This window comes from Hipposideros armiger, unplaced genomic scaffold (genome assembly GCF_001890085.2).
Source record: "Hipposideros armiger isolate ML-2016 unplaced genomic scaffold, ASM189008v1 scaffold_194, whole genome shotgun sequence".
Lineage (NCBI taxonomy): Eukaryota > Metazoa > Chordata > Mammalia > Chiroptera > Hipposideridae > Hipposideros > Hipposideros armiger.
Window position 1 is genome coordinate 1,175,104 of NW_017731544.1, and position 15,655 is coordinate 1,190,758.

The 15,655-nt window shown below is 35.6% G+C and overlaps 1 protein-coding gene across 1 annotated transcript in view; it reads right to left on the minus strand.

The window, feature by feature from the left end:
* Positions 1 to 15,655, minus strand: part of NELL2 (neural EGFL like 2) — a 329,178-nt gene that overhangs the window by 249,660 nt on the left and 63,863 nt on the right. The window contains exons 4-5 of the mRNA XM_019653065.1: positions 611 to 784; positions 424 to 520 (exon numbers count right to left, since the gene is read on the minus strand). Of these exons, the coding sequence (XP_019508610.1) occupies positions 424 to 520; positions 611 to 784 (271 nt within the window). The remainder of the gene's footprint in view (positions 1 to 423; positions 521 to 610; positions 785 to 15,655) is intronic.

Here is a 15,655-nt window from a genome sequence, read left to right on the forward strand (position 1 = left end):
CTAGAGTACAAGAGACCATGAATAATGAATATTCTTTCAATCCCCTATTATTAACATCCCTGTGAAAGTACCATCAAAGTTTATATTGCAATAGTGGGGAGTTTATTTGTATACTAACATTTGAGACTTTTATTACTTTGAATGTCAAATTTCAAGAATGATATATTAGCTGCCCTGACTGCAGCCTCATGATCATCTCTGTAATCTCTAAAGATCAAACTCATTAGGGAAAAAAAGAGAACGTGTTGGTCAGCTAAATAAAACACCAGTGTACAAAAACAAAAATAGAAATAAACATAAACAGAGAAAAACCATACAAATCAAATTATTTTGTTTCACACCATAAAAACCAAAGTGTACTTTTCACAACTCATTAGAAAGCATTTGTATTTACACATTGCACTCAGACTTTAGCCAAGATACCTTGAAGTATCCATGTGCATTATTTCTCTGTCCCAGCCAAAATGTTGTGCCCAGAGGCAAGTCAGTGGAAGGCTTTTCTACCACTCTTTCATATATTCTGCAAAAAAGGAAATATCAGATAAGTAATGTGAGTCAACAGTCATTTCTTAGACTCTTTCATTTCCTGAACTGAGAACATTTCACTTACTTATTGCAGTCAATGTGTAAAATCAAATGGGAGGCACTGATGGCTAAGGAGAGCTTATGCCACTTGTCATCAGCCAAAATGTAAGGAAACACTTCCGTGTGAGGGCGGTGGCTGCCTGAGCGGTAATGCAGTCTGACTTCATTGCGATGGCCACTGCTTTCTAGTTCCAGGTACCTGTGCAGAGAAGAGCCATATGGAACCCAATGAAGATCAAGCTCAAAAACTATTGATAGGACCTCTGTCTCCAGAAAGGTGAGAAGATGTGCTCTCCCTATTTCTCACACTAAGTACAACTAGACGTTATATTATAAAACAAACATACGAAGAGTCTGAACGATGGAGAAAAGAAAGGAAACCTGCAAGGGACCTCAGGACTCAAGGAACAACACAGTAGTGAGTTTCCTAGATTTCTTTTTTGCCTCATATACCCAGACGGGGGGCTGAAGAGCCAGCAACCTGGAAAATTAATGAATGCAAACCCCACCCCGCGGTGGGGGGTGGGGGGGTGGGGGGTGGAGCCTGCTCTTTCTAGCCCAAGTACCAACAAAGGGGAAGACTAGCAAGACAAAACCTTTTAGAAAATAACCATGCTGGGCCGGCCAGGTGACTCAGTTGGTTAGAGCGCATGCTCTTAACAACAAGGTTGCCAGTTTGACTCCTGCATGGGATGGTGGGCTGCGCCCCTCCCCTCTCAACCCGCAACTAGATTGAAAGTGGCGACTAGACTTGGAGCTGAGCTTGCGCCCTCCACAACTAAGATTGAAGGACAACAACTTGACTTGGAGCTGATGGGTCCTGGAAAAGCATAATGTTCCCTTCTGCAATTCCTCAACACTGTTCCCTTCCCCAATTCCCCAATTAAAAAAAAAAAAAAGAAGGAAAAGAAAAAACAATAAATAACCACTATATTTCAGTGAAACACCACAGAAAAAAAACTGTGCCAGTAAAGGCTAAGTGGGGAGACTATCGGGTCGTCGGGAAAGTCATGACATATTTTTCTATGTTTTTCAATGCAAAAATGTGTCATGACTTTCCCGACAACCCAATAGATTTCTACCCTCTTGAGGCAGAAATTATGTATCCACACGTCCACTAGGGTGGTGACAGGGAAGAAGAAGTAGAGAGCCAAGACTTTTACCCTGGCTAGCCAGTAATAAGGCCTCCATGACATCAGTGGAGACCACATGAGAAGCAGCTTAGTCTTCCACCCTTATCTGACAATAACAACACACTCTGGGATGGTATCAGAGGAAGGTTAGTGGAGAGTCAGGACTTCCATCACCACAAGCAGTAATGAGACCATCCCTACCACAGTGTCAGTAAAGACCATGTGGAGAGGTGGAACTCCCACTCCCACCCAGAAATAACAGAAGCTCCCCTTTAATTCTTAACAGAAGTCCAAGTGGGGAACCTGGACTTCTGCCTCCACCTGGAAATAACAAGAAGTCACCCTCCCAAGCCCTGTCAGAGAAGTACCTGAGAAAACTAGCTAAAATAGGGAGTTTCTTCTCAGAAATTAAAAAGAAATCAAGACATTCTCAAATGAAGAAAAACTAAAATAATTTGAATCAAGTTTTAAACTTAGAAATGTTATGTTTAGGTACCTAATGAACACGCAAAAGGACATGCAGAGAGGAAGCTAAGTCTACAAGTCTGAGGTGGAGTCAGGTCCCTAATGGAGATAGAAATTTGGGAGTCAAGGGCATATGGAGAGTATTGAAAGCCATGAAGGCATAGGGATTACTCTAGAAGAAAGAAGGACACTTTAACGTCTTGCAGAGGAACCAGCAAAGGAAACCAATAAATATGTGACATTAGAGGAGAAAAAAATCAGAGTGGCATCCCAAAGGCTTAGTGATAAAGAAGATGTCTCAAGGAAAAGGGAGTTATGAACTGTATCAAATATTGCTAATAGGTCAAGTAAGATAAAGACTGAACCACTGATTTAGCAAAATGGAGGTATCTGGTGACCCTAATGCTATTTCAGAAACCCTTATAGAAAATAAAGTCTTGAAGTAGGCTCAAGAGAGGCTGGGCAGGAAGAAATGAGATAAAAAATACAGACACTCGGGGAGAAATGGGAAGGTAGCTGCTGAAAGACACATAGTGAAAGTAGGTTTTTCTTTCTTTTAATTGGTAAGAATATGTGTTTGTATGCTGCTGGGAATAACGTGTAGAAGAAGGAAATGAGCCATAATTGAAAGAGAGGAGAAATTTGAATAAAACAGAAACCAGAGGTAAAATAGATTAGCTACCTTTTAACTACATAAAATTAAAAAATTTCTCAAAGAAAAAGTGCTTAAATAAAATTAAACAACAAATGACATTATGGAAGATTAAACATATGATAAATCAGAAGTTAATGTCTATAATACATGAAGAGCATCTACAAATCAATAAGAAAAAGCAACTTAATGGATTCACCAATCAGATTAGCAATAATAAAAATGATTAATAATATCCAATGTCAATAAGAATGTGGGAAAAAGAAGCACTATGCTATTTGTGGTAAAATAAATTGACAGGGACTTCATCAAAGGCAGTTTAGTAAAACTCTCAATACATTAAATGTGCACACTCTTTAAATCAGCAATTCCAGATCTAAAAATCTATCCTACAAAATAGTAGCACAAAATCAGCAAAGACCTATGCAGAAGGTGCCCACTGCAGATTTATCCAAAATAGTGAAAGTCTGATAAAATACCAACTATACACTAATAGAGAAATTATGATACTTCCACATCCTGGAACACTATGCCACTCTACAAAAGAATGAGATTCTGACATGAAACAATGCCAATAGTTTACTATTAACTATAGAATCCCAATTTATTTGATAAAACTCTGTGTGTGTGCGCATGTGTGATCTTTTTAGACAAAAAAGATTAAGAAGGATACATGTCAAATGTCAATGGCAGTTACCTCAGAGGAGTACAATTAGGGGAAACGATGTGAAGAACCTTTCATATTTTTTTATATCCTTGAATTTTCTTAACTAATTATATATTACTTCTTTAATGTAAAATATAGAAAAATACTATTTTAAGGTTAAAAAATAAAGTAGTCAAGAATATAAATCATGTTTAAAATTTATTAAGAATAAAATGCCAACTTGTTAACTTTTTGATCTAGAAACCACCAACCAGAGAATTCTTTCTATATTATTTGATAACAAATATTCATTATTTAACCAATTCCACTACTGAATTCTATGATAGAGGTGTTTGCATTGTTTAAAAAATATCAGCAAACACACTGCCCCATTGTTATAAATCTTTCAATTCTTAACACATCGAGGCAAAAATCCTATTATTGCTGTCCTCTTCTAGGTATTATTAGAAATGGCACCTGTATTGAATTCCTGATCTTGAGACACTAAAGTAACCTTTAATAACAATGAGGCTGACACTGTGTCCAACAAGCAAAAAACAAACTTTCAAAAGTTAAATATTTGACTAAAAGTTATATTTTCATTAGCATCATTCACTTTTTAAAAATAAAATAGATATATAATATGCAAAAAAAAAAACCATTTAGTGAAGAGAAAAATAAATAATGATGTGAAACACTGAGAAGTGTTCCTGGCACATGGTTAGTATTCAATAAATATTAGCTCTCATTAAAATAAGGGAAAACTGGTTGAAAGGAGTTGATCTATGTGTTCAAAACCAGTCACTATTAAGATATATTAATACAAACTCATATGGAGACATAAAATTAGCGGAAAATATGACTATTACATAATTATAATTTTAAGACTATCTGTAATGGGCCTATTTTAATGAATCATTTTTCTAGTAATAGTTATATCCATTTCCCCAACTCCACTATCCCCCATTGGGTGCCATGTCAGTGGGAAGCGGGCCTTGCTCCCCTCCCCCCATCCCCTCAAGGCCCAACAGAACAGAGATGTTAAACACTCACGCCCTAAAGCCTGAGCATTCACACTGCAGAACCCCTCCTGTAAGTGGTGAGCCACATCACCTATCGGTGTCTCACCTGGTAATTCAACTATAAAATGGGGATATGAATTGGACTTGCCTCAGAGGACTTCAGTGAGGATTTGAGAGTTAATTTAAGAAAGCACTCAGAACATGGCAAATGCACACATACAAAACACTCAGTAAAGATAGTACTTTGGCTGCCTTTCTCATTTTAAAAAGCTGAGAAGTCAAATCCTCCCTCTTCCTCCCAAGGCACAGCCAGGGGCAGGCCCAGGACACACCCTAGCAATCAGACACACTTTCTTGAGACTCAGAATCTTGATTGAGCGCAACCAGGCAGAGAGGGAAGAGGAACCTGTATTGTGCTAAGGGCTACAGCATCCCAGCCACTGCTGTTAAGGTTACTTTTCATCCTGCTTTCTATTTGCTGGTCCAACAGGATACCTTTGGTTGGTTATTGCCTGTTCCAAATTCTGGTGCTCCAGGCTCCCATCAGTTCGGTAAGCTGCCCTCCCATCCATTACCTCCAGTCACTGTACAACCAAGAACCCTGATACATTACCATTGTGACCATCGGGAAAACATGTTAATTGGATTAAAATACATCAATATATTTTAAAGGTGGTTGTTTGAGTGATAGAACTATGATTTTTAACCTTCTTTTATTGTCCTTTATTTTCCCTTTTACTGTTAATGAACATTTACTACCTTAATTTAAAAATCACATTTTAGGGCCGGCCAAGTGGCACATTGCTTAGGAGTTGGCTTGGGACGCCAGCTCTGAGCAGCAGAGCCCCAGTTTGGATCCCACATGGGCTAGTGACATTGCACCCTGTACAGCTAAGATGATGAACAATAGCTCGACCTGGAGATGGACTGCTGAGTCGACGGCAACAGCATAGGCTGCAGTGGGGCTGGCTGGCACCGGGCATGAGCTTTCTTGAGCTGCCATGAGCTGCCGTGAGCTGCCTGCCGTGAGCAGCCTTCCAATAGCCAGTGAGTGAATGCCTCACCCGGGAAGAGCGCAATGATAATACCAACATGAGCCAGTGAAGCGACATCCTCCACAGCTAGACTGAAGAACAAAAAGGACAGCAACTTGTCTGCTCCCCTTTCCCCGATTCCCCAACACTGTTCCCCTCCCCCAATTCCCTAATAAAATCTTTAAAAAAAAATCACATTTTATATCACAAGAAGATAATTTGTCACACTTAAACATATCATGTCTTCTGGATTTGTTATTCATAATTTTGAGAGGTAATTAAAATCAGAAATAAAGTTCACCCTTTACAATAATTTATGGCCTTGTTACTGAAACATCTTTTGCATTGGCAGAAATATAAACTAACTTAAAATTAGGCTTCAGAGAAGTAGGCAACAGTGGCAGGACATCATTCATTTTAACAACCTCCTTCATAATTCAGGATCATGGATAAAAATAAGGTCACATTCCATCCAACAAAAGGACTGCACACAACATGAAATGAGAATTTTTCTGCTGCCTTAAATTAAATGCAAATAGAAAAAAAGATCAGATCATCTCAGTACATTAAGCTACAAGTTGATTGTAAATTAGTCACCTGAAGAAAAGCCATATGCACTTCTAGTGCCAAATATATTAGTGTAGTTCATGGATGACACAACTGCAAAGGAATTGCAATCACAGTCTTTGCAATTGAAAACCCAGCTCAGCCTCTCACTACTACCTCTGACCTGACCGCTCATTGCCTCAGTTTCCCCATCTGTAAAATTAGAACTCAATTGCTCAATTGTGATAATCCATATAAAGCAGCATGTCTGAAACATAATAAGAGCTCAATAAATGGTAACTATTTGTATTATTTGTCAATAATCCCAGTTAGGCATCATTTATGAAGTCCAGCTTCTTATCACCAATTCTGTGAAAAACAAGCAATTTGAATACATTTTTTAAGTGAAAGGCTTAGTTGACAGCACTGGTATTATGAGGGCTCTAGCATGGCCAATGCAATGTGAAAAGTGAAGTCCAGTGCTAGGACCAAAACTACTGCGTTATGTGCATTTGTTCATTTGTTACAGAAAATTGGAGGTTTCACCTTGCCACTTCCAATGATTCCCTCAGATGTTGAGGGAGATGGGAAAGTGGGGAGAAAAAGTGTATTTTTTGACATTCCTTATTGGAACTGTATTGATTCAGTTTTGGTTAATTTTTTTTTTTTGCTCTTTTTTAAATGGTATTTGGTCATCATCAAGTCAGTAAAATCCAGCAATCTAAGAGGCCTGAGTCTTCATCCTGTCTCCACAGTTTACTAACTTGGCAAGTTAAAAATCTTCTCCAAGTTTCCTCCCCTATCAAATATGGGTAATAAGAGTTGTAACCTAAGATGAATATTTTAATAATTCAGTGAATTAAGTACGTAAGTGCTTACTTTGCACAGTTTCTGATAAAGAGAAAGCACTCCATACACGTTATGATAATGATTTATACTTCCTCTGACATATTTATCCATGCTATTTAAATAATCAGCAAATCTTCAGGGTGAATTTTAACTGAAACAAGCATGAATCTCAAACACAAAGTAATTTAAATGAGAATCTACCCAAACAACAATGGTTGAATCTCATCTACGATATCCCCATCAGTCATCCAGTTTGCTTGAATACATCCAGTGACCAACAATTCATGATTTACTGAGACCATTCTTTATAAAACAAAGACCTTTCTTATGTTCAAGTATAAATGGAAGAGGGATTTTTGTTTGTTTGTTTTTGGTTTTTTGTTTTAATTAAAGTTTACTGGGGTGACAACTGTTCATAAAGTTACATAGGTTTCAAGTGTACAATTCTGTAATACATCATCTATATATCACATGGTGTGTTCACCACCCAGAGTCAGTTCTCCTTCCATCACCATATATTTGATCCCTTTTACCCTCATCTACCACCCCGTCCTCCCTTACCCTCTGGTAACCACTAAACTTTTGTCTGTGTCTATGAGTTTTTGTTTCTTCATTTGTTTGTCTTGTTCCTTTGTTGCTTTCAGTTTTATATCTGACATATCAGTGAAATCATATGGTCCTTGACTTTTTGTCTGATTTATTTCTCTCAGCATAATCATCTCAAGATCCATCCATGTTGTCGCACATGGCGCTGTTTCATCTTTTCTGATGGCAGAATAGTATTCCATTGTGTACATTATGATTTATTCATTTATTTATTACAGCAAATACTTAGTATGAGCACTGAGAATATGGCAAAGAACAAGGCCAAGTAACACTGAGGCTTAGAGATGCCCAATGATAAACACATTATTAAGTGAAAATTGTTTAGCCATTTCAAAACTAATAATAATACTTTTATAAAAGCCTTGCTGCAAGAAGAGGAATGTAGCTAGATCTGTGAAGATAACAAAGCTTCTTCATTAATAATATAGATAGGAGCCAAAATTATATCACCAGGGGAAAAGATCAGTAGCAAATGAAATTAATTCATGATTGAAGCCCTGGCATACAACACGATCACTTGAAAAACAACGTCTCCATCTTATTACACTACACAGCTGAGTTTACAATAAAGTAAGAACAGATATGATAAAGTATTGATAATAAGTGGATACTCCACAGCACGAGGGTATCCACAAGAGTCAAGGAGTTGAAATAAGTCACTGGATAAAGGGAAGTACCTAGTTAATGGTAGGCCTTCTCATTACCTCAGCTCAGTTTTGACTCAGACCACGCAAGTGGAAATTAGAGAAAGACTGAAGAGAAAGGGTTCAAAGAAGTGGCAGACTCAAGAATGAATGCAAGAGCACATTGTCATAGGTTGGGGAAGACCCATGGGGTATATGGACTACTTTGATGATCTGCAAACGCGGGTATGTAAGTGTGTAAACAATTAGGCTTACAAATTTCACAAGGGATTCACAGATTCTATGAAGTCCATTCATGGACTCCAAGCTAAGTATTCATGCCTTTATAGGAAGAATAAGTAGAAAGAGTGAAGACTTATGGCTACTTGTGAAAGATTTGACATCTTGGCTTGTGTGTTTGTGTGTGTGTGTAATTTTTTTATATAAAGTAATAGGTTATAATTAGAAAAAATTTAGAAAAGACACAAAGTATGAGGGAGGAAATTAAGATCAGCAGCAGTCCTGCTGGCCAGAGATGATCAATATTAATATTTTGCCATCTTTTCACTTAACTATACAGCTTTCCATACCAATAAAATAAAGCCACATCCCCTTAATGGATGCATGGTATTCTATAGTATAGCTGTACCACAATGAATTTAATATCCAATTTCTTAATATTATTTTGTTTTTCATTCTTAATAAAAATGCTTCTTTTCTTATGGCAGAGTAGTATTCCATTGTGTACATAGACCACATCTTTATCCAATCATCTATCAAGGACACACTGGCTGTTTCAATGTCTTGGTCACTGTAAATAAAGCTAAAAGCTGGCATTTGGAACAACATGGATGGATCTTGAGATTATTATGCCAAGTGAAACATGTCAGACAGAAAAAGTCAAGAACCATATGACTTCACTGACATGTGGTATATAAAACTGAAAACAACAAAGGAACAAGACAAACAAATAAAGAAACAAAAACATAGACACAGACAACAGTTTAGTGATTACCAGAGAGTAAAGGGGGCAGGGGGTGTTAGATGAGGGTAAACGGGCTCAAACATATGATGATGGAAGGAAAACTGACTCTGGGTGGTGAACACACAATGTAATATATAGGTGATGTATTACAGAATTGTACACCTGAAACCTATGTAATTTTACTAACCACTGTCAACTCAATAAATTTTAATAAAAAAATATGCTTCAATACATGTTTTTTTGTGCACCTGAGCAATTACCTTCTTGGAATAAATTATTAGGAATGAAAGTGCTAGTTCAAATGGCATACATATTTCAAAAAGACTTGCTATATTCATTCATTCACTTACTCACTTATTCATTCAGCAATTTTTTTTAATGCCTATTTTGTTCCAGGCTTGGTTCTGGGTGCTGGAAATACAGAAGTGAACCAAACATATAAAAATGCCATCCCTCACTGAATGTACTTTAAAATAAAGTAATTAAGCAAAATATATAAAATAAATAGGTTACATGGTGATAAAATCTATGAAGAAAATTAAGGCATGTATGGAGGATAAGGAGTATGTGAAGGTAATATTTTAAAAGGGCTGTTCAGGGAAAGTCTCACTGAAAAAGTGACATCTAGTAAAACCCTGAAGGGGAGCAATAACCCTGAGAAAAGGGCCTGCTGGAAAGTTCAAGGACTATCAATGAAGCCTGTGTGGCTAGAGAATGAGTAAGGGGCAGAATAACAGGAAATCAGGTCAAACAGGTATCAGGAGCCCAGGAAGCAGATCACTTAGGGCCTTATAGTCCCATAGGATGACTTTGGCTACTATAGGTAGAAAGCTATGAGATAGCTTTTTAAATTGACTTTCAATATGATCAACTTGACTATACTGTCAAAAATAGACTGTATGTGGGGGGGGGGGTCGCAAGAGCTAAAGTAAGGGGATAAGTTTGAGGGTTATTGCTAGAGGTGGCTTGGACTAGGGAAGGTGGTGGAAAGGATCTGCCCCCAAAGAAGTTTTGAAGGGAATAATAAAGACTTTCTTGGGATTAAATGTGCGTGTGAGAGAAACAAAATCAAGAAATACTTGAAGGTTTTCAACCTGACTAACTAGCAGAAAGTAGCTGCCATTTACTGAGATAGTAAAGACCAAAGGAAGAGCAAGTTTGAGGAAAAGGATGATGACTTTAATTTCTGACACGCACCGCTTAATTTTCCAATTAAACATCCCGGTGAAGATGCAGGTGGGCTGTTCGATATACAAGTCTGGAGCCCAAGAACTAAGATCAAGATAAGAGGAAAAAATTAGGAAGTCATTTTTCCAGAAATGGGATGTAAAGCCTTTAGACATGATGAGATCACCTGCAAAGTGAGCAGATACAGAGAAGAAGTCTGAGCATCAAGCCCTAAAACAGTTCTTCACTCAGATGCCAGGGATTTGAAGAGGAAGGAGCCAGGAGACTGAGGAAGAAACCTGAAGAGTGCAAGCTGTGAGAGTCAAGCAAAGAGCTCGTGTGGAAGGAGGGAATAATCAAAGTCCAATAGCATGAGGGCTCTGAATTGAAGACTAGGTTTAGCAACATGGGTCTCAGTGAAGCAGAGAGAGCCAAAGCCTCCTTGGAGTGGGTTCAGTAAAAGAGTGAGAAGGGGTCAGCCGAGTGGCTCGGTTGGTTAAGAGCTCGCTCAAGAGTTTGAGCTCTGAGCAACAGCGGTTCGATTCCCAGCCCAAGCCTTCCTGCCGCTGAGCTGCCAACAGGTGGCAGGATGGCTCAGCTAAAAAATAAAAAAATAATAATAAAAAAAAGAGAGTGAGAAGAGGAGAACTGGAGACTGCTAAAGGGAAACAAGAGCAATAGGTAAAAAGGGAAATGAGATCAATAGATGGTTTTAGGTTTTAGTTTTCCTGTTTTGTTTTTGAGATTATAAATATTATAGCCTATTTGTGTGCTGAAGAAAAGATCCAATAGGGAGGAGACAAAGTAATAATGCAAGAGAAGGAGTAAATTCCTGGAGCAATGCCCTTGAGAGGAGATGCAAATTAATATGCAGCTGGAGAGGCTGGTCTTTATTAGGGTTATGAATGCTAAACCTAAGGAAAAGGAGAGAAACAAGAGAAAATGTATCAGTGAAGATGCAGGTGTGTTGGTATGAGTAGTGGAAATAGCTTGTGGAAGCTTTCTTCTGATTGCTTTTAAGACACAAGGCTATCAGCTGAGTGAAGATGAGGGTGGAGGTGTTCCAAGTGTAAGGAAAAAGGAGAAGCATGAAACAGTAATCTAGCAGAATGAGAGAATGAATGGACTAGGAAAATATGGCAGCATTGAGAGCACAGTTTAAGTTAGGTAATCATGCAGGTAAAGTAAGATCCGTCAGCATGGTTCTGTGTTCTTCTACAGCCAAGTTCAGCTGCAAGGGTACAATTGAGGCAGAGAGATGGGGATAACAGGGTTTTGAATTTGCCAAGCAAGTATAATACTAAAATAAAACAGGAAAAAGGAGATGACCATCTCTACAGTAGAGAGATTCTAAAGATGGGCTGTGATGTAAATTGAAAAAGACAAAAGTTAAGTATATGTAGGTGGGTAAAGGACAGTGAAAATTGGTAGAATTACCAGACAGTATGTTATATGCAAATATAGGAAATCATGTTGCTAAATAACAAATGACTCATTTACTGACACATTTCATCAATAGTAGGTATCACTGCTTTTCCATAATATGTATGTGTACACATACACACATATATATTCCTATACTCACCCATCTCATGAAAGCCTCATATTAGTTATAACATAGTTCTTCAGTTATTCTTGTAGGCTGATGATTAGACAACTTTAACAACTGCAAATATTTTAGTTTAGAATATTGATATTCATACAAATCCATTTAAAAATACCTATTTTATTTTATTAATATACTTCTGGAGTCCATTTGTTACTATTTTAATGAGAACGTTAGCATCTCTATTCATACATGGGGTTGTCTTGTAGTGTGTGTGTGTGTGTGTGTGTGTGTGTGTGTGTGTGTGTGTGTTCCATCCTCAAATTTTGGAATCAGGATTAAGATAGCCTTGAGAAGTGAAACCAGAAGTTTTCCTTTTTTTCCCAAAGTCTGGAAAAAATTACATAGCCTAAGTATTATCTGCTCCTTAAAGGTCTGAAAAACTCACATTAAAAAAATAATAATAAAGTCAGAGTGTGGTGAGTTCAGGGTGAAAAGGATGGAAAGAGCTGATTCTTTGACAAATTTTTTTAATCCCTTTATTATTACTAGCAATGAGATTTTCTATACTATTCTTAAGTTGGTGTTCCAAATTTGTGTTTTCATAGAAAATCATTATTACATCCAAATTTTCTAATCCTATAGCATAAGGTTGTACATTACATTACTATTATTTTATATATTTTAATCTCTTCTATATTTCTATATATGTATTAAATCATATTGATCAACTATTTTATCTTTATCCTATAATTATATTCATTTTTGTCTATTAGATCTATCAAGTTTTAATAGTTTTGCTAAATCTCCCACTTCAATTTGTTTTCCATATTTCTTTGTTTTAATCCTTTTTAAGTTGTATCTTGATTCCATATTGCTTTTCTTAAGTATTTCTAGAGAATAAAATTGTTGCCAATATAAAATAACCCTAGTTGCCACTTAATAAATTTTATCTTGAAATAGTTGTTTGATAATAATATTGCTATTCCTACTTGCTTTTTATTTTAACTTTCTTCATTTTTCCCTTTCCTTTATTCAAATCCTCTTTTTTGAGTGTGACCCTTGTAATTTAAACTTGAATTCTGTCTTTTTGATCCATGTAAGAGTATTTGCTTTTTCACAGGAAAACCACATCTTCTGTAAGTATCATTGATATATTTTCCTTATTCTTACTGCGATAACTTATTTTTTCTCATTTTTATTTTTTGAATATTTTTCCTTTCTTTTATTTTGCAGTACTGGTCAAGTTTTTTTTCTTCCTCTAGCTTTAAGAATGTAAGCCAATCCATAAACACCTCCAAAGCAATGCTAGAAATTTATGACATACTTGTATTTCTCCTTTGTTCCCATGTTCCATATTTGGTTCAAATAACCCTGAATATTATACTCGTACCATACATATGTTTTAAATTTCTCTCAATAGAAAGGTTAGCCTGATGTCAACTACAATGTCAAACCCAGAAACAGAATTAAGTTAGAAATCAGTAATACACAATGGAAGAATCTGGAAATGTTTTCAAATTAAGCAATAAACCTTTAAATAACCCATGGATCAAAAAGTCAAAATAAAATTAGGAGATATTTTGAGCAGAATTATAATTAAAAATAATAAAGCATCAAAATTTGATGTATATAAAGCTGCAGTCAAAAAAGTTATAGCCATAAATGTATAATTAGGAGAAAAGGGATGAAAATCCGTGATTTAAGTATTCATTTCAGGAAAGTAGAGAAACACAAAGTAAACCTAAAGAAAGTAGAAGACAATAATAAATATGCAGAGATAAAGCAATGATAAAGAATCAGGGATTTTTAAAAAGAAGGGCTATAAAGTACTCTTTCAAATGACTAATAAAATTGACAAGACACTAGTCAGACTGATCAAGAAAAAAAGAAGACAGAAATTTCCAATATTGAGAATCAAAAGGGGAATATAAATACAGGTTCCATACATAGTTTTAAAACAAAGGGAGAGAGATGAAAAACCTTGTTCCAATAAATTTAAAACTTTATATAAAATGAGCAATTCTTTGAAAACTACACAGAAATAAATAGAAAAATCTGAAAAATTCACATTCCTTGAAAAATACACAATTGCTGAAAAAGTAACAAACATAACAATAAATTGAAAATCTGAATAATTTCTATATGTATTTAAAACATTTTATTTATTGTATCTCTATATTGTTTCATATTTGAATATGTAGTTAAAATCTCAAATATTTCTCTAGTCACAGATGGACAGATCAGTGAATTTTTAAAAATACTTAAGAGTAACACTGATCTTTCACAAATTCTCCCAGAGATTAACAACAACAACAACAACAAAACACAGACTAACACATTTTATGAGGCTAAAACCTGACAAAGTCATTACAAGGAAGGAAAATTACAAACCAATTTATTTCATAGGAATAGATGTAAAAGAATAGATGTGAAACACGAGCAAATATAATCTAGTGATACATAAAAAGGGCAATATATCATGACCAAGTAGGATTTGTATCAGAAATTTATGGTTGAATTCACATTTGAAAATAATTCCATGTAATCCACTACATAATAAAATAAAGAAGAAAATTAAATAATTAGCAGTTGCAGAAAATGCATTTGATAAAATTCAACATTCATTCATTTTTTTAAAATTCTGAATAAAAGTGAGGTTCCTTTATATGAGATGGAAAATATAAAACTACAAATAAACAAAAATAATAAAAATAACTGTAACAAACATCATACTTAATGGTAACATCATATAAAAGTTTTCCCCATGAGATTGGCAAGATAAAGATATCAGCTAGCACACGTTTATTCCATATTGAATTAGAGGTCTTAGCCAGGCAATAAGAAAGGAAAAGAATTATAAGTATGAGAATTGGACATGAAGATATATCACTGTTATTACTGGTAGTCAATATTATAATAAATAAATGAATTAATGAATAATACTGAATTATAAATGAATTTAAAAAGGTCACTAGATAAAAGGTCAATGTGCAAAACTCAACTGTATTGCTAACAAATATAATAGGAAATTTAAAATGTCAATTAAAATAATATAAAAACATCACATACCCAGAAATAAATTTAAGAAAAATGTGCAATAACTCTGCAAAAAACAAAACTATAAAATGTTACTGAGAGAAGTTAAAGAATCTCTAATGAAAATACATAAATCATCCCCCAATGTATGTACAGATTTAATGAGATCCCAACCAAAAACCAAGCTGATTTTATGATTACAAGCAAGTGGGGGGCATTTGAAATCTTGCTCCCCAGCATATGCCATTAGTTTGGCTCAAATAAACTTATAAAAATTCAAAATAAAATTATAAGCAAATGTGAAAAATACAAGTATATCCAAGATAATCTTGAAGAATAACAGAATTTAGAGGACTTAGCTACAATCATAAAACCACAATAATTAATACTGTGCAATACTGGCATATGAATTTTAACAAATAGACTAATGGAACCAACCATATAGATAGTTTAGAAACAGGTTCATACAAATACAGTCAGCTGATTATAGCAAAGGTGACTTTACAATGCTAAGAGAAAGTAACGGTTCTTTTGAAAAACAGTGGAATATCAATTGGATATCCATATGGGAAAAAAAGAGATCTCGGTAATGATTCCCAGCTCATATTTATCACCTATGAGTACTGGCTATGTACAATACTGTAAGATCCCCACTTTTTGAAAACTCAAGGCATAGATATGGGCACTGGGCTCATTCCACTCCACTCCTAATGGCATCTCCAAAGCTATTCTACACTGAGTATCTGCACCAACTCAA